The following is a 26810-nucleotide window of genomic DNA, read 5'->3' as shown; positions in this document are numbered from 1 at the left end:
ATTTCTTGAAATGTCCCCTCCTTTCTTCCACCACTCAGTTGAGTTCTGAGTCAAGGGCCAAAACATGCAGTGTGAGTATCAAATACAAATTGGGGAAAAAATAATGCACAGTAACTGATTTTTCTAACTTCCAAGGCAATCTACTATGCTTTGTAAATTGCGAAACATCATTTTTACATTGTGCAGACGCTATAATTTGCAAACAATCTTACCGAGACCTGTGGAAGAAGAAAGAATTTTTCCCTCTGTAAGTACTATATCTGCACACTTTCTCAATATTAAAGTGCTATTGCTTATTCAGTGTAATTTTCAGTTGCCACAGCATCCACAAACACAAGCACCAGAAGTACCCAAGTGTATAGTTTAAAATAATGATGAGGTAGTGAGTCACAGCCAAGCAGATCAGCAACCCCACCTGCCAGCCAGAAAGCAATTAATCTTTCTTTTTCTTTCCCATCATCCATCCCTTATCCTTCCACTTCTTGAAGTGGCTCATATTAAAGTAGACAGGTTATTTAAACGAGGAATAAGCAGCCACTATTTCTTAGCATCCACGGGCAAATAACTAGTCTCCTTTCAGCAGCAGATCAGATAACAGTATTCAGATGAAAATAGATTTGGCATTCTGACCATCAATGAGCTTTACTATTCTGTACATGTATGTCACTTCCAAGCTGTGACTAATCAGAGGTTTAGCAGTATATTCTACGGGCCTTATTCGTTACAGCAGTTTCAGTCACTTAACTTGCAGTAATGTCTTGCTTCCTGATGTGCAGCATACTGAAATCCCTACCTAGTTGGAGTCATCTTCCCACCTCAAACCTCTCTTCAAAGAGAGAAAGAATAAAATCATGTTGCACTAAATAAAATCTAAAACTAACCCCATACCCAGAACAAGGTGAACCGTGAAAGTGTTTTATAAACAGTCCAAGTATGAAGTTTAAACAGACCTCAAATCTGCTCACAAGAAAACAGTTTTTCTTCTTAAACTGCATCTAAACTTACCTTCTTTCCCTCTTCTGATTTAAAGCCCTGTCAGTCACCTCTACATTCCTCCATGATACTGTGTATTTCATATCCATGTTTCAACTAACACTTATTCATAAATTATTATTTATGTTATCCTTTTATCTCATTTCTGTTCAGCCACCACTTCTTTGTCAAGCTTTAAATCCAGCTACAATTTGTATTTGCTTTGTCTTTTCAATTGCAAAGAAAAGGTAGTTGTTTATTTACACACACAAAAAAAGCCATTCCTCATCTGCCCTTTGAAGAGGAGCCAATGGATGGTTTATGACACTGACTTGTGAAGCCCATTCACAATAGAGTCTAATTACAACAATGACAGGTACCTCATAACTATTAATTATCTTGACTACAGAGAGTTTCCATCAATGAGCTCAGTGCCATTCCTTAATTGGATGCACTGTCTGTTCAGATATACTGAATTAATCAGGAAACAACTGGAGTGCTCCTCTGCAAATGTTTCTACATTTTCTGATCCAGGCACAACCAGCCCAGAGAAGCATGATAAGAAAAAAAAAACAAACAAACACATGTTGAATGACATGCTACAAAGGTAAAAAGGACAGCTCTGTGGTCTTGTAAACTCAGTATTTTTAGCTAAAGGACATAGAAATTTATGAGGAATTTGTTTATTAACAACTTTCATAGACTATCATAACAATTCTATTAATAAAAATAAGATATGCTGACATGAAACACATTATTCATACAAATAGATGGTCATTTTACCAGTGCAACAGATTTAACAGAGATTTACAGACCTAATAGTTACTTTGTCCTGGGTTATTGGTAACCTGTACTTTTTTTCTGCAACTGTTTTTGCTATTGCTGGTTTGCCTTCATACTTCCTGGTGTACTTCACATTCAAGTCTACAAACAGAGAAAAAAGGAATCAAGCAATGTGTAACACTGCTCCTGTTACTGCATTTATATGCCTGAAAAAGTAAACTGGGAAAATAATTACGGTTCTTTTGTGTCTTATATCTGCAGTCATCTCTTAGGGACCAGAAACCCCCCAGTTTCTGTGCTTGCCAAAAAATTACTGAAGAATACATTAACAGACACACACACAGTGAAAAGAACAAGTATTATACACTGAAGCAGTGCCCTTTAGCCCACCTGCCTACAGCAGAACGCCCACAAACAGTGGAGAGTACCCTCGAGCCTGGGACTTCTTCAAAGTAGACAAGAAAAATCACCACAGTCTCTGTGCCCCCGTAACAAGTAGCTAGGACGCAAGATGCTAGTAGTAACGTGGAGCAGGAGCTGGTGCCAGAGTAGCTGCTGCATCTTTCTCCAGCAGCCCTGGCTTAGCCCCCTGGCGCTGGGGTAAAATCGCCCCAGATTCTCAGCTGGTGGGGCAGTTCCTCAGCTCGGGCAGTGTGCAGACCTCAGATGGCAGCTGGTGAGCTTTCACTCTTGGGACATTCCCGTGCTTGGGTGTGGGAGAACACTCCCTTCTAGCGTCTCAGCTTTTTTACCCCAGCATAAACCAGAGGCAATAAATACTTAATTACTGTAGAGGACATGCCAGGGTGGGGGTGGGGGGAGAAGAAAGGGTAGGCATCTAAGCTCTAACTTTACAGTTCTGGGAAGAGTTCACAAAATCAAGCAGCCTGCTGCTGTTCTGACTTTCCTACAGCAGGCATGTGAAGGACTATCCAAAGAGGATTGCTCTCCCATCACCTTGCAGTTGTCTGATTTTTCTCATCCTCTGCTGGGCACACTGGGGAACGGGAAGAAGGATGAGTGTAAGTATTTCATCCTTCCATTTTGTACCAGCAGAGGGGTTCCTGAGGACTGAAAGCAATGAAGGGAAATGTTTGTCGCTGTGAAACATCAGAAGACACAACAGTCTACATCTTTTCTTCAGGACATAAAGGCAAACAGCAGCTGGCAGACAAGTTCACAGCCCATATTCCCTCCTCACCATAGGTTGGAGCTCTGTCCCATCTTCGTTGTCACGTCTCATGGTTCTGTGTTTATGCCCTTCTGTTAAGTTGTTACTCTGATTCACAAACATCTACAAACAAAAAGCAGGGTGAGATCATTTGGGAATGCGAACCATTATGTAAACAAAATAAAATAAAATAACAGCCTTGTAAAGGAAGACAGTTAACCTGGGGCTATGAAACTAGCTGGTCCCTAGCTGGATGACACTGAGTGATACTGGGAGGCACTCTGCAGGGTGATGAAAGAAGCTGAATAGGATGAAACAAGAATCCCTCGTACTTTCTCTACTGCAGCAATGAGAGCTCTGGCTGTCTGAAATCACTCACCCAGCTCTACGTCTATTGCCACATATCATCCTGAGGGCCACAGAGCCTCCCTTCCACCCCCAGATGTTTATCACCCAACTGTAACACAGATGCCACACATAAATGCCTTCATGTGTTGGGAAACTCCAAGCCCTTCTCTATGTGATGAAACGTACTCTTGGTCGTGCAATGAGGAGTCTGGATGTGCTGCCCCCAGTTTTTCCATACAAGGTTATACTGCCTGCCCTGCTTGCAAGACTCGCCCCTGCGGGAAGTCCTCTTCACCCCAGACCCCAGGGAATGGCTAACTACAAAGAATTAAGAGTTAATCCAGAGTTAAAGAAAAACTACCACAAAGTTTGGAAGTGGAAAAAGGAAAGCCTCTATTTGTTTCATTAAGGAGAATTGGCTTAAGAAGTATTCTAGCATTTGGCAAAACAGAGGAAGAAGAACAGAGGTCAAGGCTTCAGAGTTTTCCATTAAGTAACATATTCCTATTCAGGACATGTGCTTAAGTACTGTTCTGAATCAAGGCCAAAGAATAACCATCTGCTTTCTTCTGTAAAAAGGGTTAAGCCTATTTTTAGGCTGCCTTTTTATTGTTTTTGTTTTCAACAAAATTCTAAGAACATTACAGGAAATCTAATAGCAGCATAAAAACAAACAAACAAACAAAACCAAAACCAACCAACCAAACCAAAGCAAACAAAACCAAACCAAACCAACCAAACAAAAAACAGTTCTTCTGACACTGCCCTGAAGAAATCCTTCCAGAAGATTCACATCATCTGAGCTAGTCTGTCCGGCTGCTAAGACTTTCGTTGTTGCATGGTTTATGAAAAAATGGACAGGACAGGCAAAAATAGTATGAAAGGAAAAAAAGCTTCCACATTTCCAATATTCATATGAAAGGGATGGCGTGTATACATTCAAATGCTCCAGATGCAGCTGTTAACTAAAGCTCTCCATCATTATTAGCTATGCAATGATTCTCCATGGGAAGCTTGCAGTTCAATACAGTAATTATCAGGGTAGAGACAGAACAGTCAGTCCAGAGACAGAAGGATTTAATCAAGAAACATAGGACAGTATTTTGGCAAAAGAATCTATATATGTATGAAGGAAAGCAACTCAAGTTTGAATCGAGTTTGTTCAAAACTACAGCATCCACAAGATGTATATGAATACCTGACCTGCTACAAGCTCCTTGTTCTTTATTTTTGTTCCTTGCTGTACAGAAAGTCAAAATGGACATAAACATCTAATCTTAGGGCACACTGTAGATAGTACTGCAGCGAGCTCAGCTATTTATTTATATATTTACTAAACCTTAAGAAGTCAGCCATTGCCTATAGGTAGCAGATCACAGCTAGCACACAGGGGCCAGAGGGAGGAGTTCATTTATTTCCATTTTTAAACTCACCTTTTTAATTTGCATCCCTGAGCCCATCCTGTTCTAAGGGCTTGGAAAAGAAATCAGATGGATTAAGAGTTCAGATTAATAGGTCATGGGGAAAGAGAGAATCCCCAAAAGCTTAGAACGGCTCAAACAACTTTGCTGTTATCAGTGGGGCTTACCAACAGTTCCTGATCTACGAAGTACGGCTTCTCTGCAGATCCATCATTTGTTTCCATATCAACAGCAAAGCAAAGGAACATGGCATCCAGCGTCACTTCAAACACAGACAGGAAGCTGTGGGACATCAGGTAGGCAAAAAATCCAACCAGCAACAGAGGAACTACCCAAGCTTGCAGCTCCTGATGGTAGTTAAATGCCATCAATCCTCCAAAAACAGTAAAACATACAACAAACACCTGTAAAGGGCACCGAGAGACAAACGCAACCTTATTAATAATAACATGATTTGTTTCTTTGTTTTCCTGAGAAACATAAAAAAACAAACAAACAAAAAAACCCCACCAAAATCCTCAGGCAAATTACAGCTAGTATTTTAAAAGAACATCTCATCTGAGAGATGGCTATGCAGTTTTTGGAAAATAGTTGCCACATTCTGTATTCAATTCAGTGTGCAAATTTTGTAGGGCAGCGGCAATCTACTATATATTTACCAAAGACTGTGCATCAGAAACCGCAAGAGTGGCACCAAGGACACTACTTTAACACAAATAAGTAACTCAGTAAAAGCTATGAAAAGGATTAAGTTCCTTAAAATTATCCTCTCTACCAAACTAATTTTACAGCATTAACAACACTGAGTTTAACAAGAATATTACCTTATTTGAGCTTAAAGCCTTATTTACTTTTGGTACAAGAAACAGAATCATACCCTGATTATTCACCTCAGCCTTTTCCTACTCTTACCTTTCCTAGAAATATGATAAAATCTCCACAACAACTAATGGATGCAAATTCAGCAGAACTCTTCGCCAAAATACGGACAGCATCCTTTGCTGATGTACAAAAACTTGTTCCATTTATGGCAGTAGTTGTGTATACATGCTGAAATGAGAGAAGACAACAATGCAATGTGAGATGAAAGACCCTTTTAATCTAGATTTTACTTCTACAAAAATGAAAAGCTTTAAACATGATTTGGAAATGCTGACTTTGTGAATAAAAAAAAAGTTATTTTGCATAAAATGACAATTTTATTTCAAGTGACTAGAGTAACTATGCTTCTAGTGTCAAATAGTTTTTTTTTTTTTTACATCATTTCCACCGTTAGCAAATGCTGTAACAGGGATGAAGTAAGTTTCTAAACCGATCTTTATCCAATTTATTTTAAACCACCAAAATTCTCTACCCTAATTTTTTGTTAATTAATTTAACATAGTTACCACAAAACACTTATCTGAATCATGCTATTTGAACTTACTTATTTTCCATGTATCTACCTTCCACAACTGCTGGAAACCTATACATGCAGAACAATCAAGCTATGTAGTGATCAAGTAATTTAAAAGTTGATTATTAAAAAGGTTTTATGCACTGCCCTTTTAGACTATTCATATGCTACTGAAATTCAAGCTTATGGCTACAGCCATTAAATAAAACCATCGCATAAAAAATGAAAACAATTATGACAATGATTGTAAAAAAACAGTTAAAGGACTAGACCAGTGAAGAATCTTGTCACTAAAAATAATAATAATAATTTTAACAGACAGTAGGGGCAATCAAAGGTATCAGGAATATTATAAGATTTCCCTTTGTGGAAATTGGCCAATGCATGTGGGATGGCCTTCTTGGACTGGATTATTTTAGCACCTGTTCTGGATAAGTTGACACACCTGTCCCATTTATGGAACTCCTCAATAAGGCTTTGAAACAGCATCCAAAGTATCAGCTAGGAATAACAGCACTCAGGATACCTGAAATATTTGCTGAACTTTGCCAGCAAGTCTTATGAATAGTTTCCCTTTTCTCAAAATATTAGAAGGTGGATTATGTCGCAAGATATTAGTTACATCTGGTACATTCAGAAGAACCGCAGTGTGCAAGGGATTACTGTTTTGAAGGAATTTATATACCCGAACATGTACTGAAGTGCTTAGATTACTTTCTGCTACACGTAGAAGCAGAAAAAAATGATTTGCTAAAAGTGAATTATATTGGCCTACTACAAAACAGTTCCTGTTCAAAAATCTGTTTTTTCTTACAAATCAAAATATAAAACAGCTTCAGATATCTCAAGGCACAGAAAATTATTTCTGCAGAGTCCCGTTTTATCCCAACTTCTGTAATAAACCGTAGTGTAGCAAAGCTATATTGACATTACTGTATCTTAAACTATTGCACAGAAAGAAATTAAACACAAAGATCCTTTGTATCTTCATTTTTAATATTATTTATTTTATATATAGCAAACGACTTATTTCCTCTGATTAGTAAGCAAAACAAAGAGTATAAGCAGTGACATCCTGTAAGCACTGTACTTATATCATACCTAATGCATCTGTAGATGGAAAAAATACAACCAGAAACCATGGATTTATTGCCCACTATGAGGAAAAAATACATAAAAATAAAGATTCCCCTGAACTCTACAGAAACATGTAGACTATTTGCATAAAAATCTGTTTAAACAAGCAAGTTCTCTCCATTCCAAAATAAGAAAAAACGCCTTCAGTACAGCTTTCATTTACACCATCCTGTGCAGTGCTGCCCCGGGGCCTGCAGGCAGCCTGCCCCTTGGCGCATCCATCCCTTGGGCTTCCCAGTCGCCCACACCCCTGAAAGAGAGGCAGCCTCATCCCACCTGCCTCACGCAGCCTGGCTGCTTGGCAAGGAAAGCAGGCAGCCTGCCAACTCGCCCTCCCCAGGGTGGAAGGCGATCAGATCAGCAGGCCCAGGGCAGCCCCGCTGGGCCTCCCCCTGCCCAGGGCACTGCCACCAGGTTCAGGGAGGGCAGCCTCAAATCAGGCTCCCTCTCTGCCTTCTGTCTCTGGCTGTCACTGCATTTTTCAAACACGGATAATACACCTATCTTTATAACATGCTGTGAATTAAGGCTGCTTCACTGTTCCCCTTAACAGACAGGAAACTGAGACACAAAGTGGAAAAATTGGTTTTGTAAGTTTGTTGCTGTCCCTTAAGAACTGAATTCACAGAGCAGATCCTGATCTGGTGAGGTCAGTATACATTTTGCCAATAAATTAAATACAGATTCTGTATTCATTATAAACTGAAAGAAAAAAAAAAAAGTTCTGTTTTAAAGATTAAAAAGAATGCTGAAAATGCATGTGCATTTGTACAAACACTGTACCAAACCTTAAAATAAACAACCACTTGTTCACATTCTGGAATTAGCCACTTCGGTATCTGAGGAATGTGCCATGAAAAGAATTTCTGATATTTATTAACTAGAACAGTTTTCTTGGAAGAACTGGAGAACAATGCTAGAGACTGAATACTACCTGCATAGGCATTTGTGTTGCTACAAACCAGCTAATAAGAAGTGGAACTTACAACAATTACAACTTCAACAAATACAACCATCAACTAATAACACATAAGCAAGAGACACAGCCAGGTGGTAATCCAACATTACAGAAGAGGCACAGAAATGAATGAACTAGAAGGCTACAAAAGTAGACATTGGCATGGGTGAAGTATGAATGTTACTAGTAAAAGCTGAAGACTGAGTCAAGCGATCTTTGGGGAAAAAATACATTTTCAAACTCAGAGTTGCACAGAAACTAGTTCAAATGATTTCTCATCCTTACCCACCAAAGAATAACTAACACATAAGCTACTCCCAATATTTGCAAATGATTTTGGACTTTGGACTAAGAAGCTTAGCTCTCCCGTTTATTTTCTACTTGCAGGGATTGCAACCCATTCATTTTCAAAGAAAAGATAGTTGTGAAGGATAAGATGGCAGACTGCAGTCACATAAGAGCCTGCTATCATTTAGAAACAGACTATTCAAATGTGGTTTTTTTCCTACCAGTTGCATTCTCTTTCCTCATGCACAAAAGCTTTAGTGGAATTGGAAATGTGTGAGAGAAGGGCAGCAGGAATGATCCAAAAGGTATGGAATGTCTTCTGTCTGGGGAACTACTGAGTGCACCAGACTCCACTGTCTGGAAAAGAGATGACTGAAGTAGGATGCGGTAAGAGGGCTACAAAAGCACGAGAAATATGGAGAGTAGGTAGGATTCGATGCTTACTGTTTTTTCTAATGCAAGGACTAGGCAGAGTGGGTAACCATATGAAGCAGCAGGAACCAAATTTGAAAACAGATGACTGCTCTTCTCACTGTATCCTGTAAGTTGTGAGCTCCTGGCCAAAGGATGCTCTCTAGCCGCTAAAAGTTCCTGTGAGCTCAAGGGAGCTCAAGTTCAGGGAAAAGGGATCCACTGAGAGATACTAACCACACAGAAACCACACTCAGCTCAGGATGTTCCTAGGCCTAAAACAGATTCAGAAACAGCACTGGATACAGGGAAACACACACTCTTTATGGCTTTGCAGCCACTCACAGCCACTGTTGGAGATGGGTCACCAACCTAGGCAGAGGTTCTACCTGGCCCAATAAAGCTGTTATATACTTATACTTTGCTTAATGCATCGATGTTTTACAGTGGTAGTCTCTGCTGCAGTGACAAGCAAGTACTAATAGCATTGATAGCAAACCACGGATCAGCAAGCATGGGAGACAGAGCGTGAGGAGGTGTCTCTATCCTTGCACCATCGAGTCGGTACTGTGTCACCAATTTTGTGAAGAACACAAGCCTCTTCTGGCTTGGAGCCTGGGAACTAGACACTGGTTTCTCAGTGTCAGGAGGAATAAATAAGGAATGTGATTGTTTACATATTTCCAAATACCACACTATGCAAAAAAGAATTTAAAAGAATACATCCTTCTGTGCTTCACAACACAGAATGTCAAGGGTCTTGGAAAAACTGACCTGCCAGTTTCATGAGAAAGGCACTGTGGCTCAGATCCAGCCCATAAGTTCCCCAACTGTTGAGAATAGTTGCTACTTTGTGTAACAGCTGAATTCAGTCTTCCATTCTAGGACTTGCTTTAATAAAATGAGCTTGGGGAAAGACCGGATTGCCATAGCAACAGAATCCTTTTAAAAAAGAAGCAGGAGACATGCTGGTCTCACATCCCATTTCAGCTTTTTCTGCTCTACTGATATTTTCAGCCTGATCCAACCTGCTTGTTGCTGCCAACTCCCTTGGGGGCTGTCCTGGCTATCTACACCCACTACAGTGCCATGCAGCTCAGCCAGGGCTTTTAAACGTCCTAGCTTGCAAGTGCCACAGCTGCCATAGGATTTTCCTCAGAAAACAAAATCTAGTGGTAGCAAGTGGAAGTGACGTTTCTGTGGCTGCTGTACAGGCCTTTAGTGACCCAGTGGGACAGCTGTATCATGACTCTCAGGTGGTGGGGGGAAATTGGAGCAATGCGGGCCTGTGAGGCCCTGCTGAGGAGATGAAGACATGTAAAACTGGAACAGACATTCAGGCACTCCAGTCCCTGGCTATTTCAAGCTATCATGCTACTCAATTTCTTCTATTAAGTGGAAAGCTCCCTCTTTAAACTACTTAGGGCTTTTCCCTCTCCCAGCCCTCGCATTTGGATCTATTCCAGACCATTGTCCCTCTGGTCCTTAGGACCCTTCTTCCAATTTCTAGACAACTCAGGAACTCATGAACAGCCTACAACTACTCATTCTTCTGCTTATCTTGTGTTGGATCTTACCGTTCCCTGCCGTTTCTCTTCCTGATGCACTCAGAGATGGTAAGTCCTGCTCTGACCCTTTATTTGTAAGGGTAGACACACCAGGATATCCCAGTCCCATCTTGTGAGGTAAGATTGTGAGGTTTACTGCCTAAAACCAGCAACCTGAACAAAGGCCATACCTTCCCATACCTTCTCCAGGACTGAATCTGCCACTTCTGCGGCCATCTCAATAACCAACTAATAGCCATTGTCCTGCAAAAGACAAACACACGGAGAACACTCTTGTCCATCACTTCCCCAGTGAGCACACAGCTAATACTGAAACTGTTATTTCTGATTCTTAGGCTAATCACTAATTATAAGAAACTCGACAAAAGCCTCCTGATTTTTTTCCAAGCAGTCCAAAAAGCCCAGCTTTGCATTCCACCTTACATTTGCAACCTGGACTTGCTGGAAAATACCTTGTCCTTTAACTTCCCTTGTTTTCTACTCTGTCACGTACTCCCTCCACAGGTGTCATCCAGCGGGTACAATCAACACAGCTTTCTCCTGGGTTTGTAGTTGGGTGTTCTCTCCTGCAGCACCTCACTGCTAGCACTCTTACTGCAGAGAACCTGCTCTAAGTGCCCATTGCGTCATGATTACATTATTACTGGAGTCACTTAACTGTAGCTTCTGCAATATTAGCGTGACAGTGTTTCCATTAGGGAGTTCTTAAATAAAAACAAACTGAACGTGGTCTGGGAGTTGTTCAGAATTGCCCTGCTTAAGAGCACTAAATTATTGTTCAGTTGTTTCACTGCATCCCATCCCCCTCAATTTTTATTTATTTATTTTTTTAAAAAAGTGGGAGAAGGGAGAGAAGAAAAGCATCAAAGCAAGAACAGGTCATTCTCATTCATCTCTGTGCCCCACATGGTTCACCCTATGAAGCAAGGAAAGACCTGCAATATTTATCTCCCATTACTGCATATTTTAAAAGTTTTTAGAGGGAAAACAAACATATTTAAAACAACATTTCACCAAAGACTGATGTTTTAGCCAGTATTTTCAAGATGATTGAAAGTTTAGCTTCACATCTAGAAGAAACTTTGCCAGTAACATTAAAGGGCAGTATTGGTTTTGGGAAGAAAAAAGAAGTATTTGATGGTGTGAGGCACAATATCTTTGGCAGCGCACAGGAGAATTGTACTTACATTAGCATGCCTGAATTTTGGTTTTATCTATGTCATTTCTCCAGAAGGCATTTAAGCACAGCCTCCTGATAGGCTTCCATCCAAAGTTTAAGAGACAACTAACTACCATGGATATATGACCAACAGACAGACTTGCTTCTGTTTTTTCACACTAGACAGTTGCTGGCTTTCAGTGGCACTGAAGGGTCTCAGTAGGAGCAAACGCAGGCGATCACACCGTGTCATTCACCAGGAATGGCTACCACAGGGCCCGGAAGGCTACGCAGCACGAAGCTGTGCTGAGAAAAACAGAGAAACCACATACACTCCAGAAATCCATGTGCTGCACTGTGGAGCGGTTGCCTGCCAACTGGCTGCAGATGAACCCAGCGCAGACACAGAAAAGCAGAATTATCCTGAAATAGATATATTGTTAAAAATGTCATTGCAACAAGGCTGTAAAGAAAAAAAATGACTGCTTTGATGTATCAAAAGTTAAGATTTTGCCATAACAATTTAAGAGAGCAGGAGACAGACAGACCTTGTAGCTCCCAGACCACATAAAGAAAACAGTATACTCTTTTTACAAAAGAGAAATTTCAATCTACCAGATTTTACTTGAGATGATTGGATATGTTTATCTGGAACATACTGAAACTATCAGAGCCAGAAGATGAAAAATCTGTGGTAATTCTGACAAGTGTTGGCAAACAGAACTGTCAAGTAAGGATAATGACTTTATATTCACAAAACACTTTTCATCCAGATAGAACCCAGAGTGCTTTACAATTGTTACTAATGGATTATACACACACATGAATCACTTTGCCCATGACTGAAATGGAACAGCTTAAGGAGTGAACTGTTTAACAGCACATAGCAACACTACACCACAGTTTAGCACAGGATCCAGTTGCATATCCAAAAGAAATTTAGGAAGGCAGAATGTAATTATCCACATTGCAATCTGAACAGGATACTGGTTTACATTATTCCTCCTGCAACGACCGCCACTGGAAATACAGGAACTGTCAGCATCAAGTGCAGCATCTGTCATGACAGGAAGATGACAGGGTACCTTTTTGGCCTTGTTCAACTTAAATTGCAAGAGAGCTGAACACAATTTAGCTGACCAAGGAGAGAAGGAATCTCTTCAGGAATACACAAAACAATCAAAGTTAGTGTTATACCCCTCCTGAAAGACAGCACATCAGCCCATTGACAACGTAACAGGGCACTTGGTTCACACTGCATGGGAAGAAAGAAGCTCACACACTATCACCAGTGTTACTTCCTCCAACACCTATTTATCATCTGCAAGTTTCCCAGAGAGAAAACAAGGTGCTCTGCTTAATCTGATTATACTAGTGAATGAAAGAGTAAGAAAGGATTTAAAATATCTAAGCAATACAACAACAGGTTGAAGAAAATAATGCAGAAGTGATGGGGAAGGTTTTTTAAGTTTCCAGGTAATTATATGATTATTACAATGGTGAATGTAATAGTGGGATAAAAGGCAAAAGCACAGTAAGGAATGTTAATGAGCTTTGGACTGACTTTTGTAACAGCTGTTCCGCATTTCTATAATTTCAACTCATAGAAAAATCAAAATCTAAACTTAAAAATACATTCAAAATGTTAGATACATACGCATATGTAAAAGCAACTTTTTAAAAGTCCCTAAAGTCCAACGCTTGAGTCCATGTTTAACAACAATGTGAAATTTCAAGGCTGTACCCAACTTTCACTGATCTCAGTGAGCACTCTTAAATTCAACACTTGAGTTAATCAAACTGTATGTTAAGCTTCTTAAAACTAGTTATTTTTTTCCACAAATACTTTCAATCTTAGTCAACACTTTTATTTTTAATAGCCTTGAATATATTCTTTATAGAAAAAAAAAACATTAATTGCCCTATGAAATGCCATAATCTGAGAACATTACCCTTTCAGACAGATAAAATTTCTATCAAAATCTTACGGAATGTTCTTGCTTTTGTTCTCTGTCTCCCAAACTGCCCCAGATTTGAAGCTTGTGTAGCACCATCATCTTTGCTAAACTGACGTTCAAACAGACAATTATCTAGCAGCAAACACAATACTAAGATCACTAGGCTAAAAAACACAACTTGTATAGAAATAAATTAGCCTACAATAGATTAGGAAACAGGAAATCTTTTAAGGGAACAAGAGATACAATACAGCCTTCTGAAACAAAAGAAAGTACATTACTGTAATTAATTCTCCTTTTAGCAAACACATACCATACAACAGCTGGAGAAAGTAAACACTGTGATGCTGGCTATCTCTTTGAAAGGCAGGAAGCCAAAGGGAAAGGGTGACTACAAACGGGAAGCCTGGAGTTAAAACGAACTCTAAGATTCCTCGCCGAGTCAGTGACCATAAGAACTACCTAAAAAATTAAGTCTGGAAAATTCATCGGCTAGAACCAGAGATTTTACTGCACAAGTATTTAATCTAAGGTGAACTCAGTGAAAAATGTTCTTTTCATAGTTGTCCAGGATTAAGCTTTATTTATGCAACTACTTTAGAATGAGAAATCTGACCCTTTATCAGCATTGTCTTGTTTACTTCACTGCTGCTCTTAGCAATGAGAACAAAGAAAGCAACAGTTAGAGTTATGAATCAGCAAGAACATCTGATTCCTTGTCACATTAATAATATCACAGCCACCAGAGATAACAAAAGGGGACTGACAAAGAGAAGAATTAACTATTTACAATGATGTACATAGAACTTGGAGAAATATTCATAAATCTGGAGAAAAGGATCAGAAAGGAAAGAGTATCAGAAAACCTGCTGCATGTCATAAGTCATTCATTTCCAATAAAAGCACTTTTGAAACAAAACTGCTAACAAAACAAAGAAGTCCTTCAAATGCAGAGCATTATATCATCTGGCTTTTTGATCATGGATTATATTCCCAGATATTTTGATAATGGAAATCAGCCAAGACTTCAGTTTTCTTTAACAGGGACTTTCAAGTGGAAAATACTGTATCTAGTTTAATGACGCATCTCCAGGTCTGTTTCTCACTTAATTTCTTCCTTCTACCTGGACATTTCAGTTGTCTCTCTGGCACAACTTAACAAGATGTTGTCCTCTTACCTTCAGAAATAGCAAGTGGCCCTCTGAAAGGGTCATCTCAAGCTGTATTAATAAGTTCTCTAAAATTTATACTCAGTTACCTTGCATTTTTGTCAACTCCCTGTTTCTTTGCAACAATCTCTACCTACACTTGAAGAATTTTTTATTTGTTTAGCTAGCCAGCAGGTAGCTTTGACTTGTATGCACTGGATATTGCTTTAGTCATGCTAAATGGAGCTAGCATACACACATGGTTTCTAAACTAGGTGTGCAGATGGTTGAGTGGCGGAGATGACAGCGTACCTGGTTAAAGTAACTTAAGCAACCTTCCTGGCACCACAGCCAGCAGGAACAGCATTTCAACAGGCACTTTGCACATGCACTCTCCTGCAATAAAATGAAATGTTTGGTTATTGGACACAGAATTAGACTCAAAACTGCCATTTTAGAAAAGCATGCTTTACAGGTGACCGACTCTTCTAACAGTATTCACTTCGGCAGCACATGCTTCCTTTTGGATTATAGGACTTGTTTTTAATTCAGACCCTACAGTATTAATGACTGATGAGCTGAGCATATTTTTTTTCTTCCTGTAGATGGAAGATACTTCTCCAGGAAAGAAAATAAATGCTGTAAGCAGCTTTGTGAGCTAACAGCTGCACGGAGAACAAAACAGGCAGGCAAGTCAGTAACCCTTACAGTACTATGCAGTGTTTAGGGAGTAGAGTTTGTTGTTTGTTTGTTTTTTACTTTTTGTTTTAAACTTCTTTTGTCATTTATCAAAAAACTTTCACGGTTCTGAAATGAGCAGTATCCTAATGGTCAAAAATTAAAAAATGGGCAGGACTTATGTGTTTGTGTTGATCCAGAGCATACAATCACTTTCCAAGACATGAGGAAAATACTTTTTTCTAGAACAGACCGCAGACCACTGATCTCTATTAATTTCATACTAAAAACAGAGAAGGAAACTCAGTGTTTGTTCTACCCCCCACAGCCCCACCAAGAGCTCAGAACTCTTCATCACCAAAGATTTTATCAAACAAGACAAGAAAAAGATATCTTGGTAACCCTGGTAGCCTTCCAATTTTAAATGCTTGTTTTTCTCAGCAAAAGGAATTTCAGTTCAGTGATATTTGAGTCTTTTTAACCTTATTTTTCCAGAGGCTAGAATGCTTTTCTTTTGTTTTAGAAAGCAGAGATCTTCCAGTTACTGTATGAAATACTCAGGTCCCACAGCTACCATGGAGTTATGTTGAAACCACGGGCCTCCCAACTTTTTTCCCCCAAGTTCTTGAAAATATTCCATGAATAATTCCTTTACAATGGTGAGTGTACATACAAACTCCTGACAGCAGAGAAATACTTTAATCCCACCATGCTTTGCTGGAGAGATGATTTTACTACAATTGTGTTAATCTCATTAAGCACTGTTTATTCAAAACAGAGTAAGGGACTTCAAGCAGAATAGCAGAAAGGAGATTGCAGTTGAAGACCGCTGTGTAGGAAACACCAGTGAATTTACCTGCAAAGCTTGCAAACCCCTGACTTCTCCTCTTCTCAGAAAACAGGAGCTTATTTTGCAAAGGTGACAAATCTGGGTGAGCTCTACAAGAATGCAGCACCTCTTCTCCCTCTTTAGTACTTCTCCTGCCCTCTACTGAGAGAGCTTTGATGGAAAGGGGCCACAGCCCCTCCCTCCTGCCATGGGAAGGAGCAAAGTTACTTTGTGGGGCATCCTTTTGTGGACTGAGCACTTCATAGCCTCTTTAGGAGCAATTATGGCAATGGGACATGTCACATCCTAGCTAGATGCTTGGCAGCTGGACCAAAAGGAGTTTAAAGCATGCTACTATTGAAAAAAAAAAAAAAAGTAATATTTCTTTCCGAGGTATTTCTACAAGTATTCAGATTACAAACAAGCATGCCCAACAAGTCCACTGATTCTGCTTCCTCTAGATTCAGGCAATACTCTGTCTTCTTTCTAGCACAACACAACCCACCTACCATCTTTAAACAAAATTCTTAATTGACCCAAATCACCACGTTTTATAACCATCATATGCTTTCATATGAAAGCGATGGTAACCCAGTCACTTCTACATCTCTTGAGCATTGTATTACGAAGGGCTTTTTTATCTGAGCATTCTCAAAGTATACCCACATGCATCTCGGAGGTACTAGGGATGCTCAAAACTATACCGTCAAAACTATATATAACACGCTTCACGGTCGAGGCATTTGTTCTGGATTAAAAGAGATGAATTCTAAGACCTACATTTAAAAACTTTGTCTAAATCTACCTCTGCAGTCAGAGCTGTACAGTCACGAGAGCTCACTCTCTCCTTGCCGAAGTGCCAGAGCTAACCACACTGGTATGTTGTCAGCAGAAGGTAAGAGATGCAGAGATGCATGAAAGACAGAAAGAATGCAAGCAACAACCACAACAGCCTAGCCGTATTTTTATATACCTTAATAGATGTGGTTTGGCTCCTGTATAAATCTCTGGAATAGTTCTTATTTCACATATTCTTTCCATAAACACATATCATAAAACATGTGAAATCTTTTCTGTAAAAGGTATTTTTTACTAAACAATATAATTCTTACTTTATTTTTTTTAATCTATGATGTGAAAATTCTAAATAAAGCCTTCTGCCAAATCTGTATTTTTCCTTTATCTGCCATAAAAACATTTACAAACAAAAACTAAATAAAGGTGTTTTTTATGTTAGCATTTTCTCCTCATATAAATATCTGAGTTGAGAGAAAAAAATGGAAGCACTTGAAAAAGGCCTTCTTCATGAAGAAAATGGGATAAAATAAAAATTCACATTATGTCATCCATTTTAAACAAAGTATATTCTTCACAATATTTTTCTCGAACCTCACCATTTAACTACTACTTTTATGTGTTACAGAATTATATACTTACCTTTTGTTTTAGGATATTAAAAAGGTGCAAGACAACAATCCTTGGAATTCTCAGTATAGTAATTAAAAATGAGCCTTTTACAACAGTTCCTAGATGATAGCAGAAAATAATTGAAATGGAAGACAGAACTGGGTGACGTGGTGGGCTATTTTTGTTTCTAGAAAGAAAAATAACATTTTAAAATGTTTTGGAAACTGTTATTTAAGGAGATATGCATAGTATCAATTTAGTATTTGGAGATTTAAGCATTTAAGCTGGTACACCCTTTCACACTTAAAACTACTCCAATTTTCCTTCTGACTTCATCTGAATGTTCACCTTAGTCCAAAGCAAAGTAGCCAAGTTTATAACTTTTATTAGATTTGTTTAATTCTTAAGCAATGACTATTTTGATATATTCAGTAATGGAAAAAATATCTAGAAAAAAATTCTATGGAAAAGAACAGAAGTGAACAACATCTGAGAATACTTCCTCAAACATCTCCCTCCCATTTCTGTTGCTTTTATCCTCTCAGTCTTTTATTTGACTGTCTTTTCTGCAAGATTTTAGTCTGAAGGAATGAATTCACTATTTCTGCTTTAGTGATAAAGCTAACAACAGAACAAATATAACAAGATCTCTTGTGCAAAACTGAGATTTAGTTACTGTTGCAACTTGACTGAATTTTGTTTTAAATTTTGTTCAGATAATTAATGCTTTTTATTTCTCTCTGAACAGGTTTTGTTTTAAAATGGAAGAACACACAAGAAAGGAATTTCAAATTGTATGTTTAACATTATAATTTGGCCTAAAAATCTTGTAATTCCTCTGCAATCTGTGTCGTTCTGGGGAAATAATGTATTTCCCAAATTTCAAATGGAAAGACAAAAAGTTAACCTCATACGACTGGCCTAAGAATCCCAAATACAGGTTTTATTTCCTTGCTTCCTTTATAGAGTTCAGTTTAATGTCAATCATTTACAGAGAATAGTATGACACAGCTCTCAATAATTTATATGAAATCCAGGAAACAAATTTAAAGCCATTCCACAACCCCTCTTCAAACACTGTAAGAAAAAAAAAAATCAATCAGATTAACACTATAAATACCTAAAAAAATATTTTGGAGGGTTCAAAAAGAAACAACAACAACAAAAAAACCACCAATGATTAAGAGTCACAAACTATCCATCTATAATGCAACTGTATGCAATAGGCCCAACCCTGAAAAAGTTACTCAAGCAACAGAAACAGTGGGTAAGTAAAGATCAGACTTCATAAATACGATGTCCTATTTTCATAAGTGATTCCTTCAAAACATCTGTTACCTTGAAAAATTAATAGTTTGCAGAAGAAGGTAAAAAATAAAAAGGAAGTGATAAGAGAGAGTGACTGGTTGGGGCTAAATATCTACAAATACATTTTTGTTTTATAAATATTTTTTAATTAAGTCTTCATATACACTGCTTTACGATGTGTATCACAGTTCTGCAATAATCCTGAAGGTATCACTGCAGTTCATTCAAAACACTAACTGCAGTTATATTTAAGTATGTGAATATACCACATTATTTTAAATAGGAAATTCCAGCAATGCAATTGCTGCATTTATTATTTTTGGTCTCAAAACTAGAGGAACTGCTTGGGGATACTGAAATTTTATAATAAGTCTTTTTTTTTTTTTTTTTCCAAGTTATCAGGTTTCCATGTTGGAAACACATACATCTCAATATAGAGAAGTTACTCTATTCAGATAGCACTAGTGTTTCCTTTTCCCTTTTACACTGTCCTACACATAACAGCCTCAGTCAAATCTCAGAATATAAAAATTAAGTTTCTGCAAGTTAAAAGGCAACCAAGGCTGTGAAATAAAAAAGGATAAAGTTTACTTGATAATTTACTTGCTACCACGGAGAAGAATAAAGAACGGTTTTCCTACTTTTAACAGGTCTGATTAATGAGCAAAAATCTCAGAATTTGAAGTTTAGATAAATTCCTACACATTTGGAAGCTCTTCCATGTCTTCTTTTCCTAGCATTGGAATTCTCACAAGAACAGAGTCTGACAAAGTTTCTTGCTTTGCTTCCAAACAGATTGGAAAAAGAACAAACTTTTTCCTTATAATTCTGGCTCAGGGAAGGAAACATAGGGCAATAGCTAGCCAAATACAACAACAGGTTATACTTGTGACTAATCAAGTTCAAGACTGGCTCAATTATCCATCTACACCCAAGTACCCTCAAGGATGAAGTTTCATCCCACTTTTTACATTATGCCTGCAATCCTGAAACAACTTTAGTAGAAGCATGCAGTCAGCCACATGCATAAGGTTTTGTGGAAAGTTTGTATTGTTCAGTGAATCTGTGCATGCAGACTCATGGCATGGATGCAGTGCCCCAACATATGCAAGGTATCAGGGGAAAACAGGAAGATTCCTGATAGGACCGGTTACAGGACTGATTAGGGCCACAGCTTGATTTTCCTCTTCAGTATTCCCATGTTATGTCACCAAGGGATTGCTTGATTCATACAGAACACTATCATTCCAAAATCCTGTGAATTGTCCTCGATACTACATCATCTTTTAATCACTTTATTTTTTCAAGTGCTGCCAACTGTCTATTTTCTTATGAGCTCTGTGATATTTGATACCTTTCTTAACACTAAGTTCCTTGGATTGAATGATCACACAAGCATCTCATCTTTAATTTTAAAACCACTTTTTTTGTGTGATGAAAAAATGCCACCTAGACTCACACAGAAGTCTTGCGTATTTAAAAGAAAAAACAAACAAACAAACAAAAACACTTCTCCTTTTCAGAACTGTGCTTATAGTTTTCTTAATCCTGCCTCACCTTTTTCAAAGAGTGCCTAAATAGAGATTTACTGTAAAATACTTCAGAAGTATTAACGAACGAATCATATATTCTCCAGGTAAATATGAATTCCAGCTTTTAAAGAAGTACTAAGAATTTCAAGATTTGTAACAGAAGAGACATTATCAGGCTAACAGAAAGCTCTCAGAGTGTACTTCAAATTGCCCTTTTAGCTGCTCTCAGCATCACAGGGACAGGTTTGACTACATGCACGCTGATAACCCTTTTCATGAGGTAGGTCAGTAGGGTAAAGGATGCTCATAAATGCTACAGATCTCTTGGAAAAGGGAAGAGGAGTCCTTTACAAATTTAGTCCTAGCTCATGTCTCAATGACTTTGGTGCAAATCTCGATTGTAAATCCATAAAGCTTTGTTTACTGGGAGATGTATTTCACCTCTTACTGAGTCTCGTACTGGAAGTTCGTGGTGCTGAGCATCTTAGAGTCAGGTGGAAAACTCCAGTCCTGCAAATACTTCCTGATCATCAACACTCTGCAGTGACATACATACAAGATTTAGTTATTGGATAAGCTCAAACATGGACAGGACTGCGATCCCTGTGACACAGGTCGAGTTAGCATACCACCCTCCTTTAACTGCAGGGAAAGGAAAAAGCTCATCTAATCAAAAAGGCAAATACATGAATAACCCCTAAGCACACCAAAGTGAAAATAAACCCTCATGTAGGACAGCAATAATAACAAAGAATATATATATATATATATTTAGACTGAGCCTTCTTCACAAGTCATAAAAAGTAACCATTCAATCTATTTTATTGAATTAATACATTATTTCACAAATTCATGTTTCATCTAAAACCAAAGAAGGCAAAATTAATTTGTGGTGGTGGTACTACAGGTCAAACGTACACTACCTGTAACGCTGACCCAGCTAAAAGATCCACCCTGCCCTCCCTGCTCAGAAACCTGGCATGGCTGCCGGTCGCACAGCACAGGGCTGCATGTGCTGTGGAAGGAGATTTCCGCACGGAAAGGCCATGCCATTTCCTCGGAGCACTCAGAAGCCAAGAAGAAAGCATCTCTGCGAGGTATCATAAACAAACTCTTGTGACATGCCTTTGTGATGCTGCCCCAGGGAATACATTAAAAACACATAGCAGGCAAGCCCTGAATTTCTGGAACAGCTTGAGATAACCCCTGCCCTCGGCAGTGCGACTGCTCTTGTAGCTCACCATCCTCTCCCTGTCCCTTCCCTGCTCTCTGCAGGTCTGTGCTGACAGCCTAAAGACCAGGAAGAGGGGTCACCACCACACCAAACCTGCATTTCCTTTTCCAAGCACAAGTCACTCAAAAACAGTATGTTTAACCTGGCAAGCAAAAGGAGGGCTCAAAAGTAGCAGTACAAAAATGATTTCAATACAAGTGGGTGCAGGAACCTTCTGTCCTCCACAGCCAGTTCCTGCAGCAGTAGAAAATAGCTGGAAAGCGGAAGACCCTGACAGAGCAGCAGAAGTCACCACACAACAGCTTTTACAGCTGCTTCCCTGCTCTGCATGAAGATATGGACAGTGTCTTTACCTTGGGGATTTAGATGGTGTATTGTTCAAATATGCACTGCAGCATGCGAAACAGTAAAAGGCAGCAAAACTTATTTTCTTTCCTGTGCTTTCCCAAGCAAACAACCTAAATGAACACTTAGTGCCTCAGCACTCAGCTGCCAAAGCTAATTCAACTGCTACAGCTTGAAGAACATAAAATTTGCTTAGGAGAAAAGAGCAGCCAGCTACCAGGGAACCACAGACATGCTAGTTACTTGCACTCAGAGCCTCAATAGGGAAAAAGGAGATGACTTGAACTATGAGCTCCTCCCTTATCAGGTCCTTTCACAGGATGTAAAGTAGCAGTGTCACTCAGCAGGTCTTAACCTTTTGAAAACCAGCATTTTAGGTTTTGTCAGCACCCTTACTAGCACCCATTCTGTGGAATGGCTGTCGGCTGTGTAGAGGATCATAGCACAGAATTCGTAATGTACATGTTAAACAGTGCCCTGCCCTGGCCTTCTGAATGGGATGACTAAACATTGCTTAAAACAAGAATGACCACTGACTGTTACACCTTCCAGCTTTGCTGCTACAGCTGGAGCACTCCTGCATGCAGGCCCTGTACTGATATCTCTGCTGGGCACAGTAGAAACCATTTGGAAACCTTTTGGAAAGAGGCTTTTCTCTGGAACTGAAACATCCAGGGATATGTTCTAAAGAGCATCAACAGAAACCTGCTATCTAGGTGTTGGTGAAGCCCAAAGTCTCCCTTCCCTGGTCCCCAGTCCCAGTTGTCCCAAGCTGCTTTGGCTGAAGCGCTCTGGGCCCTCTCCTGCCACACTTGAGTTTTTCACACATGGAAACCCTCATTGCTGGGAGTGGAGGAACAGAGCAATGAATGGAAGAAAGCTCATGAAATATTTATGAAGAAAAATGCTTTCCAGATACTACTCTTCCCATTGTCAAAAAAAAAAAAAAAAGCCCAGCAATTGTGGGATTTAAATCTCCCTCACAGTGACAGGGTAGCACCGCACAGGTGCATGAAACCAGTTTAATTTCATCTTAAAATATTTTAAATGTAAAAAGCAGTACAAATCATGATAAGTGGGGATTTTTCCTCCACCTTTACCTTTCAATATAGTATAAAATTCAAGGAATTTTCTTTACATCTCGAAGTTCTTAACAGGCTGTTAAAGCATTCACAGTTAACTGAAAATATCTGCACAGAACAAAAAAAGTGGAGCAGACTAGGCACTTACACAGTCAGAACTGGAAACTCAGAGCAGGGATGAACACTTCGGAAGAGGTCAAATGGCCAATGAATACATAAAATTATTGCAGAGCTATATATTACATCCCTATTTGGAGCTTCCAGTCTCCTGGAAAAGGGTCAAATGCAGCCTTGTGCCCTATGAATGGCAATTTCATCAGAGTCAACAATGTTCTCTTGGCTTGTATTATGGCTCATTTTGGCCCATTAACTCAAGTGGTAGGGGGTGAGTCATATTAAGATCACTCACACTGTAAAATCAAGATCTTGCAACAAGTAACACTATTTTATATTAAACTGGATTCCAAAATACTGGCATAAACTGCAGTTCATTTGAGACTACCTTACCTAGAAAGAGACTGAAAGTAAATGCTAGCAAATCCCCAGAACTATAAGGAGGCAATTTAGCACTTACCTGTTGAAGTAGCAAGTAACCACTGCCCCAGCAATTGTCATTTGCTGACAGGCAAGAATGAATTCACTAGTCCAGATAAGGCCAACAAAATGGTACCATGCCATGTAGCAAATTCCAGACAGAGCTCGGTATTCTACTTGTCCTTCTGAAGTGGTTTTTGCGGTACCTGGGATTGGGATTGTATCACCGTATTAATACAATTCATTAGAGAAGAACAAGCAAGTATGTATGTAACCTTTTTCTTAACACTTGTTCAATGAAATAAAAAACATAAAAAAATAAGTTCAAGTAATATTTATTTCTACCCACTCCAACAAAACCAAAAAGCCAAAATTTTGTAATTGAAATAGAATTTTGAAAAGTACAACCTTGCAAAAAGTAAAAGTTTGGGTTTTAATTTGGTCTAAAGCACAGCTGCCAATAAAGTCAAGAGGAGAAATACAGATCAGTAAAGATTTCTATGAAAACATTACTAAAATATTGAGTAATGAAACGCTTCAGAAGCATCCTAAAAATATCTTTGTTTTCTTCAATCAAATTTGAAATTAACTCATAGTTATGAAATGTTTTAGATTTTCTCTATAAGGAGCAAAAGAGAAAAAGTGCGTAGAAATATTAAGGATGTATAACACTGCAACAAAACAAAATTACTATTTTAATGACTACTACTAATTAGAACAACAGCAACTCAGTTTGCATTCTCTATACTCTGCAATCTTTGTGCAAAATACAGGCATATAAGGAAAGCCTCTCCAAACCCAGTGCCAATAATAATGCAGACATCTGTATCGTAGTAAGCGCTCCAGTGTGACTACTACATTGAGGAACATTGAAAAATGCACTTATGCAAGCTAAATAAAATTCTCTCCGCTTCCATTAATAACAAAGAATTCATTCCATACTCAAAAGGTAGGAATAACTCAGGCAACTTAGCAATCAGACCTTTCCCTATACAATCCAATTTATGACACTTCACTTTGAAGTCTAGTCACAGAATAACTGTATCAGAACATTCATTCCTAGTGAAAGGTCTCTAGGTCCATAACCCATGGTTGTTTTTTTAATGTTTTGATTTTGCTTTTTTTCTTTTTATTTTACCAAGCCTTTACTTCATTAACCTTCAAGATATACATGATCACAGAATAAAATGATCTCTGGAGGTGAGTGGTTTCTTACTCCAACTGCTTGAAAGAAGAGAGAGAATTGTCTTTTACTGCTGGAGCAGCATTCTAATGCCAGCACTAATGTGCACCATCTGCAAGTTCAAAAATACCACAGATAGTAAGCTATGAAGTGGTTCACTTAATTCTGTCCTATTTTCTACAACAACAGAGTTCATACTTAAGAATAGCAAGGAGTAGGAACAATAAAGATTTGTTTTCAGCTATCAGGTTTAGACAAGCTTTACAAGCCTTCACAACCGAAGTCCATTTGCCTGTAAATTATGAAAAATATTAATCCACCCCATAGCAGCACTGCAAAATTATTTTGAAGTGCTTTGAAAGGACCAAAAATCACTACACAGGTGCATAATCGTTACTATGTGGTTAGCTTAAATATGTGTCTGTATTTTAAAAATTGAATTATTTTACTCCTACAACATTAGCACTACAAGAAACTCATCTCTCTTAGATGCTCATAGAAGAACTATTTGCTATTGAAAGGCATGGAAAAAAGAACAAGACTATGAATAGATTTATAGCCTACAAACTAAGCATTCTTCCCACAGTTGAGCCAATCTTGTTCTCAGCACTCTTGTAATCAAGACTCGCATGCATCAACGCAACACAACTGGCCTCAAGGAGGTGTTTGTAGGTACTGTAGGTATCAGGCTTGTTCAGCAAGGCAACCTTTGCTGAAGTGCAAACCCAGAATTTTACTTTTTTTTAAATATTTTGTTTTCTGAAAGGTTATCAATTTTAACTAAACAGTTAAACTCTTTGCAGTGCTGTAAGGCTGATCATTCCCAGAAATACTGCTGCTTCCATTATATTCAAATGCATTTTAAGTCTGTGAAATGCAAGATGCTTGCTGTTGTAAAAAAGATATTACTCTTATCTCAGATCCCTTATCACAAACTCTCAGCCATTCTTCCCCATTCCCTGACTCCTTGTTTTTAAGTTTGGATACAAAAGTTATTTATCCTTTTTAGCTTTTTTGAGAATAGACTCATCTACTTTGGCACATTAAAACAAGCTATGTGCTATATCTTCCCTCCTTGTTCTGAATCCAAGGCGGGGTTCATCACCCTTGCTTCTTCCAGGGGCTCTAGACTGCCAGTTTCCTGCAGCACACCCAACTAATTTCCCCCAGATATGCTCATTAACCATAGCCTATAGCCTTTTCTGAGGAATTTGTGCAAATGATAGGTCAATAAAATACAAGGTCTACCACCTCCCCATTTCTATGCAAAGACATAATGCCGTTTGGTAGCAGAATTAACCATGTTTTCCAGCATACAATCTACCTGAACATTTCTTTTTCAAAAAAAAAGGCACATTTCTGGTTTTGCTTCTCTAGCTTTGTCATGAGGATTGGCAAATATCTGCATTGTAAACTAATTCCTTTTGCTTTTTTCCAGCCTACTAAACTAACCACCTGCAGTAACAACAGCAACGGTTTTGTTTCCTGGCCAACCTCACACACAGCTGCATGTACAGCACTGTACCCTGCTGCACAGGTTTTGTTACCTCACAAAAATCTGTTTACCAATGTAAATATCTGTGCCTGACTGATACCCTGTATGCTGGGCCTACTGTGCATATACAATGTTGTCAACAGAATTCCACACAATGCTGTTTCTCATGTCAGTCCTAGCAGCACATATAAACTGTAATGCTACCCTAGATATGCTTATGAGAAAAGTATATGCCTTTTTCCTCATCACTCCACTTTCTTCTTACTGTTCACATAAGCTAAACTTTCTCAACAAAGCCTTGAAATACAGTTTTAATTTGTCAGCAGAGCATTTTTCCTCCAACTACATTCTCACAGCAGAGTCTGCTGAAAATGAATCCTTCTGGTGTACTATATATACATTCCTAGTGGTAAGGCTAATAAGTCAATAGTAAAGAGCTTACGGAACTAGAGTCCTCCAGCTGAA

The 26810-nt window shown here is 38.7% G+C and overlaps 1 protein-coding gene across 4 annotated transcripts in view; it reads right to left on the bottom strand.

Annotated features, from left to right (window-relative positions):
• Window positions 1-1639: 1639 nt before the first annotated feature.
• Window positions 1640-26810, bottom strand: part of SLC44A3 (solute carrier family 44 member 3) — a 40940-nt gene continuing 15769 nt past the window's right edge. For 3 of the 4 annotated variants that reach the window (XM_084528380.1, XM_084528378.1, XM_084528381.1), the window contains exons 10-15: window positions 23708-23873; window positions 17663-17819; window positions 15031-15114; window positions 5608-5745; window positions 4863-5099; window positions 1640-3049 (exon numbers count right to left, since the gene is read on the bottom strand). In XM_084528380.1, the coding sequence (XP_084384506.1) occupies window positions 2933-3049; window positions 4863-5099; window positions 5608-5745; window positions 15031-15114; window positions 17663-17819; window positions 23708-23873 (899 nt within the window). In that variant the 3' untranslated portion in view covers window positions 1640-2932. The remainder of the gene's footprint in view (window positions 3050-4862; window positions 5100-5607; window positions 5746-15030; window positions 15115-17662; window positions 17820-23707; window positions 23874-26810) is intronic. The other variant, XM_084528379.1, reaches the window with a different exon arrangement.

Source organism: Aythya ferina, assembly GCF_964211825.1.
Source record: "Aythya ferina genome assembly, chromosome: 8".
Classification (NCBI taxonomy): Eukaryota; Metazoa; Chordata; class Aves; order Anseriformes; family Anatidae; genus Aythya; species Aythya ferina.
Note: the sequence above shows the minus strand (reverse complement) of the source record. Positions and strands in the feature narration are given on the sequence as shown.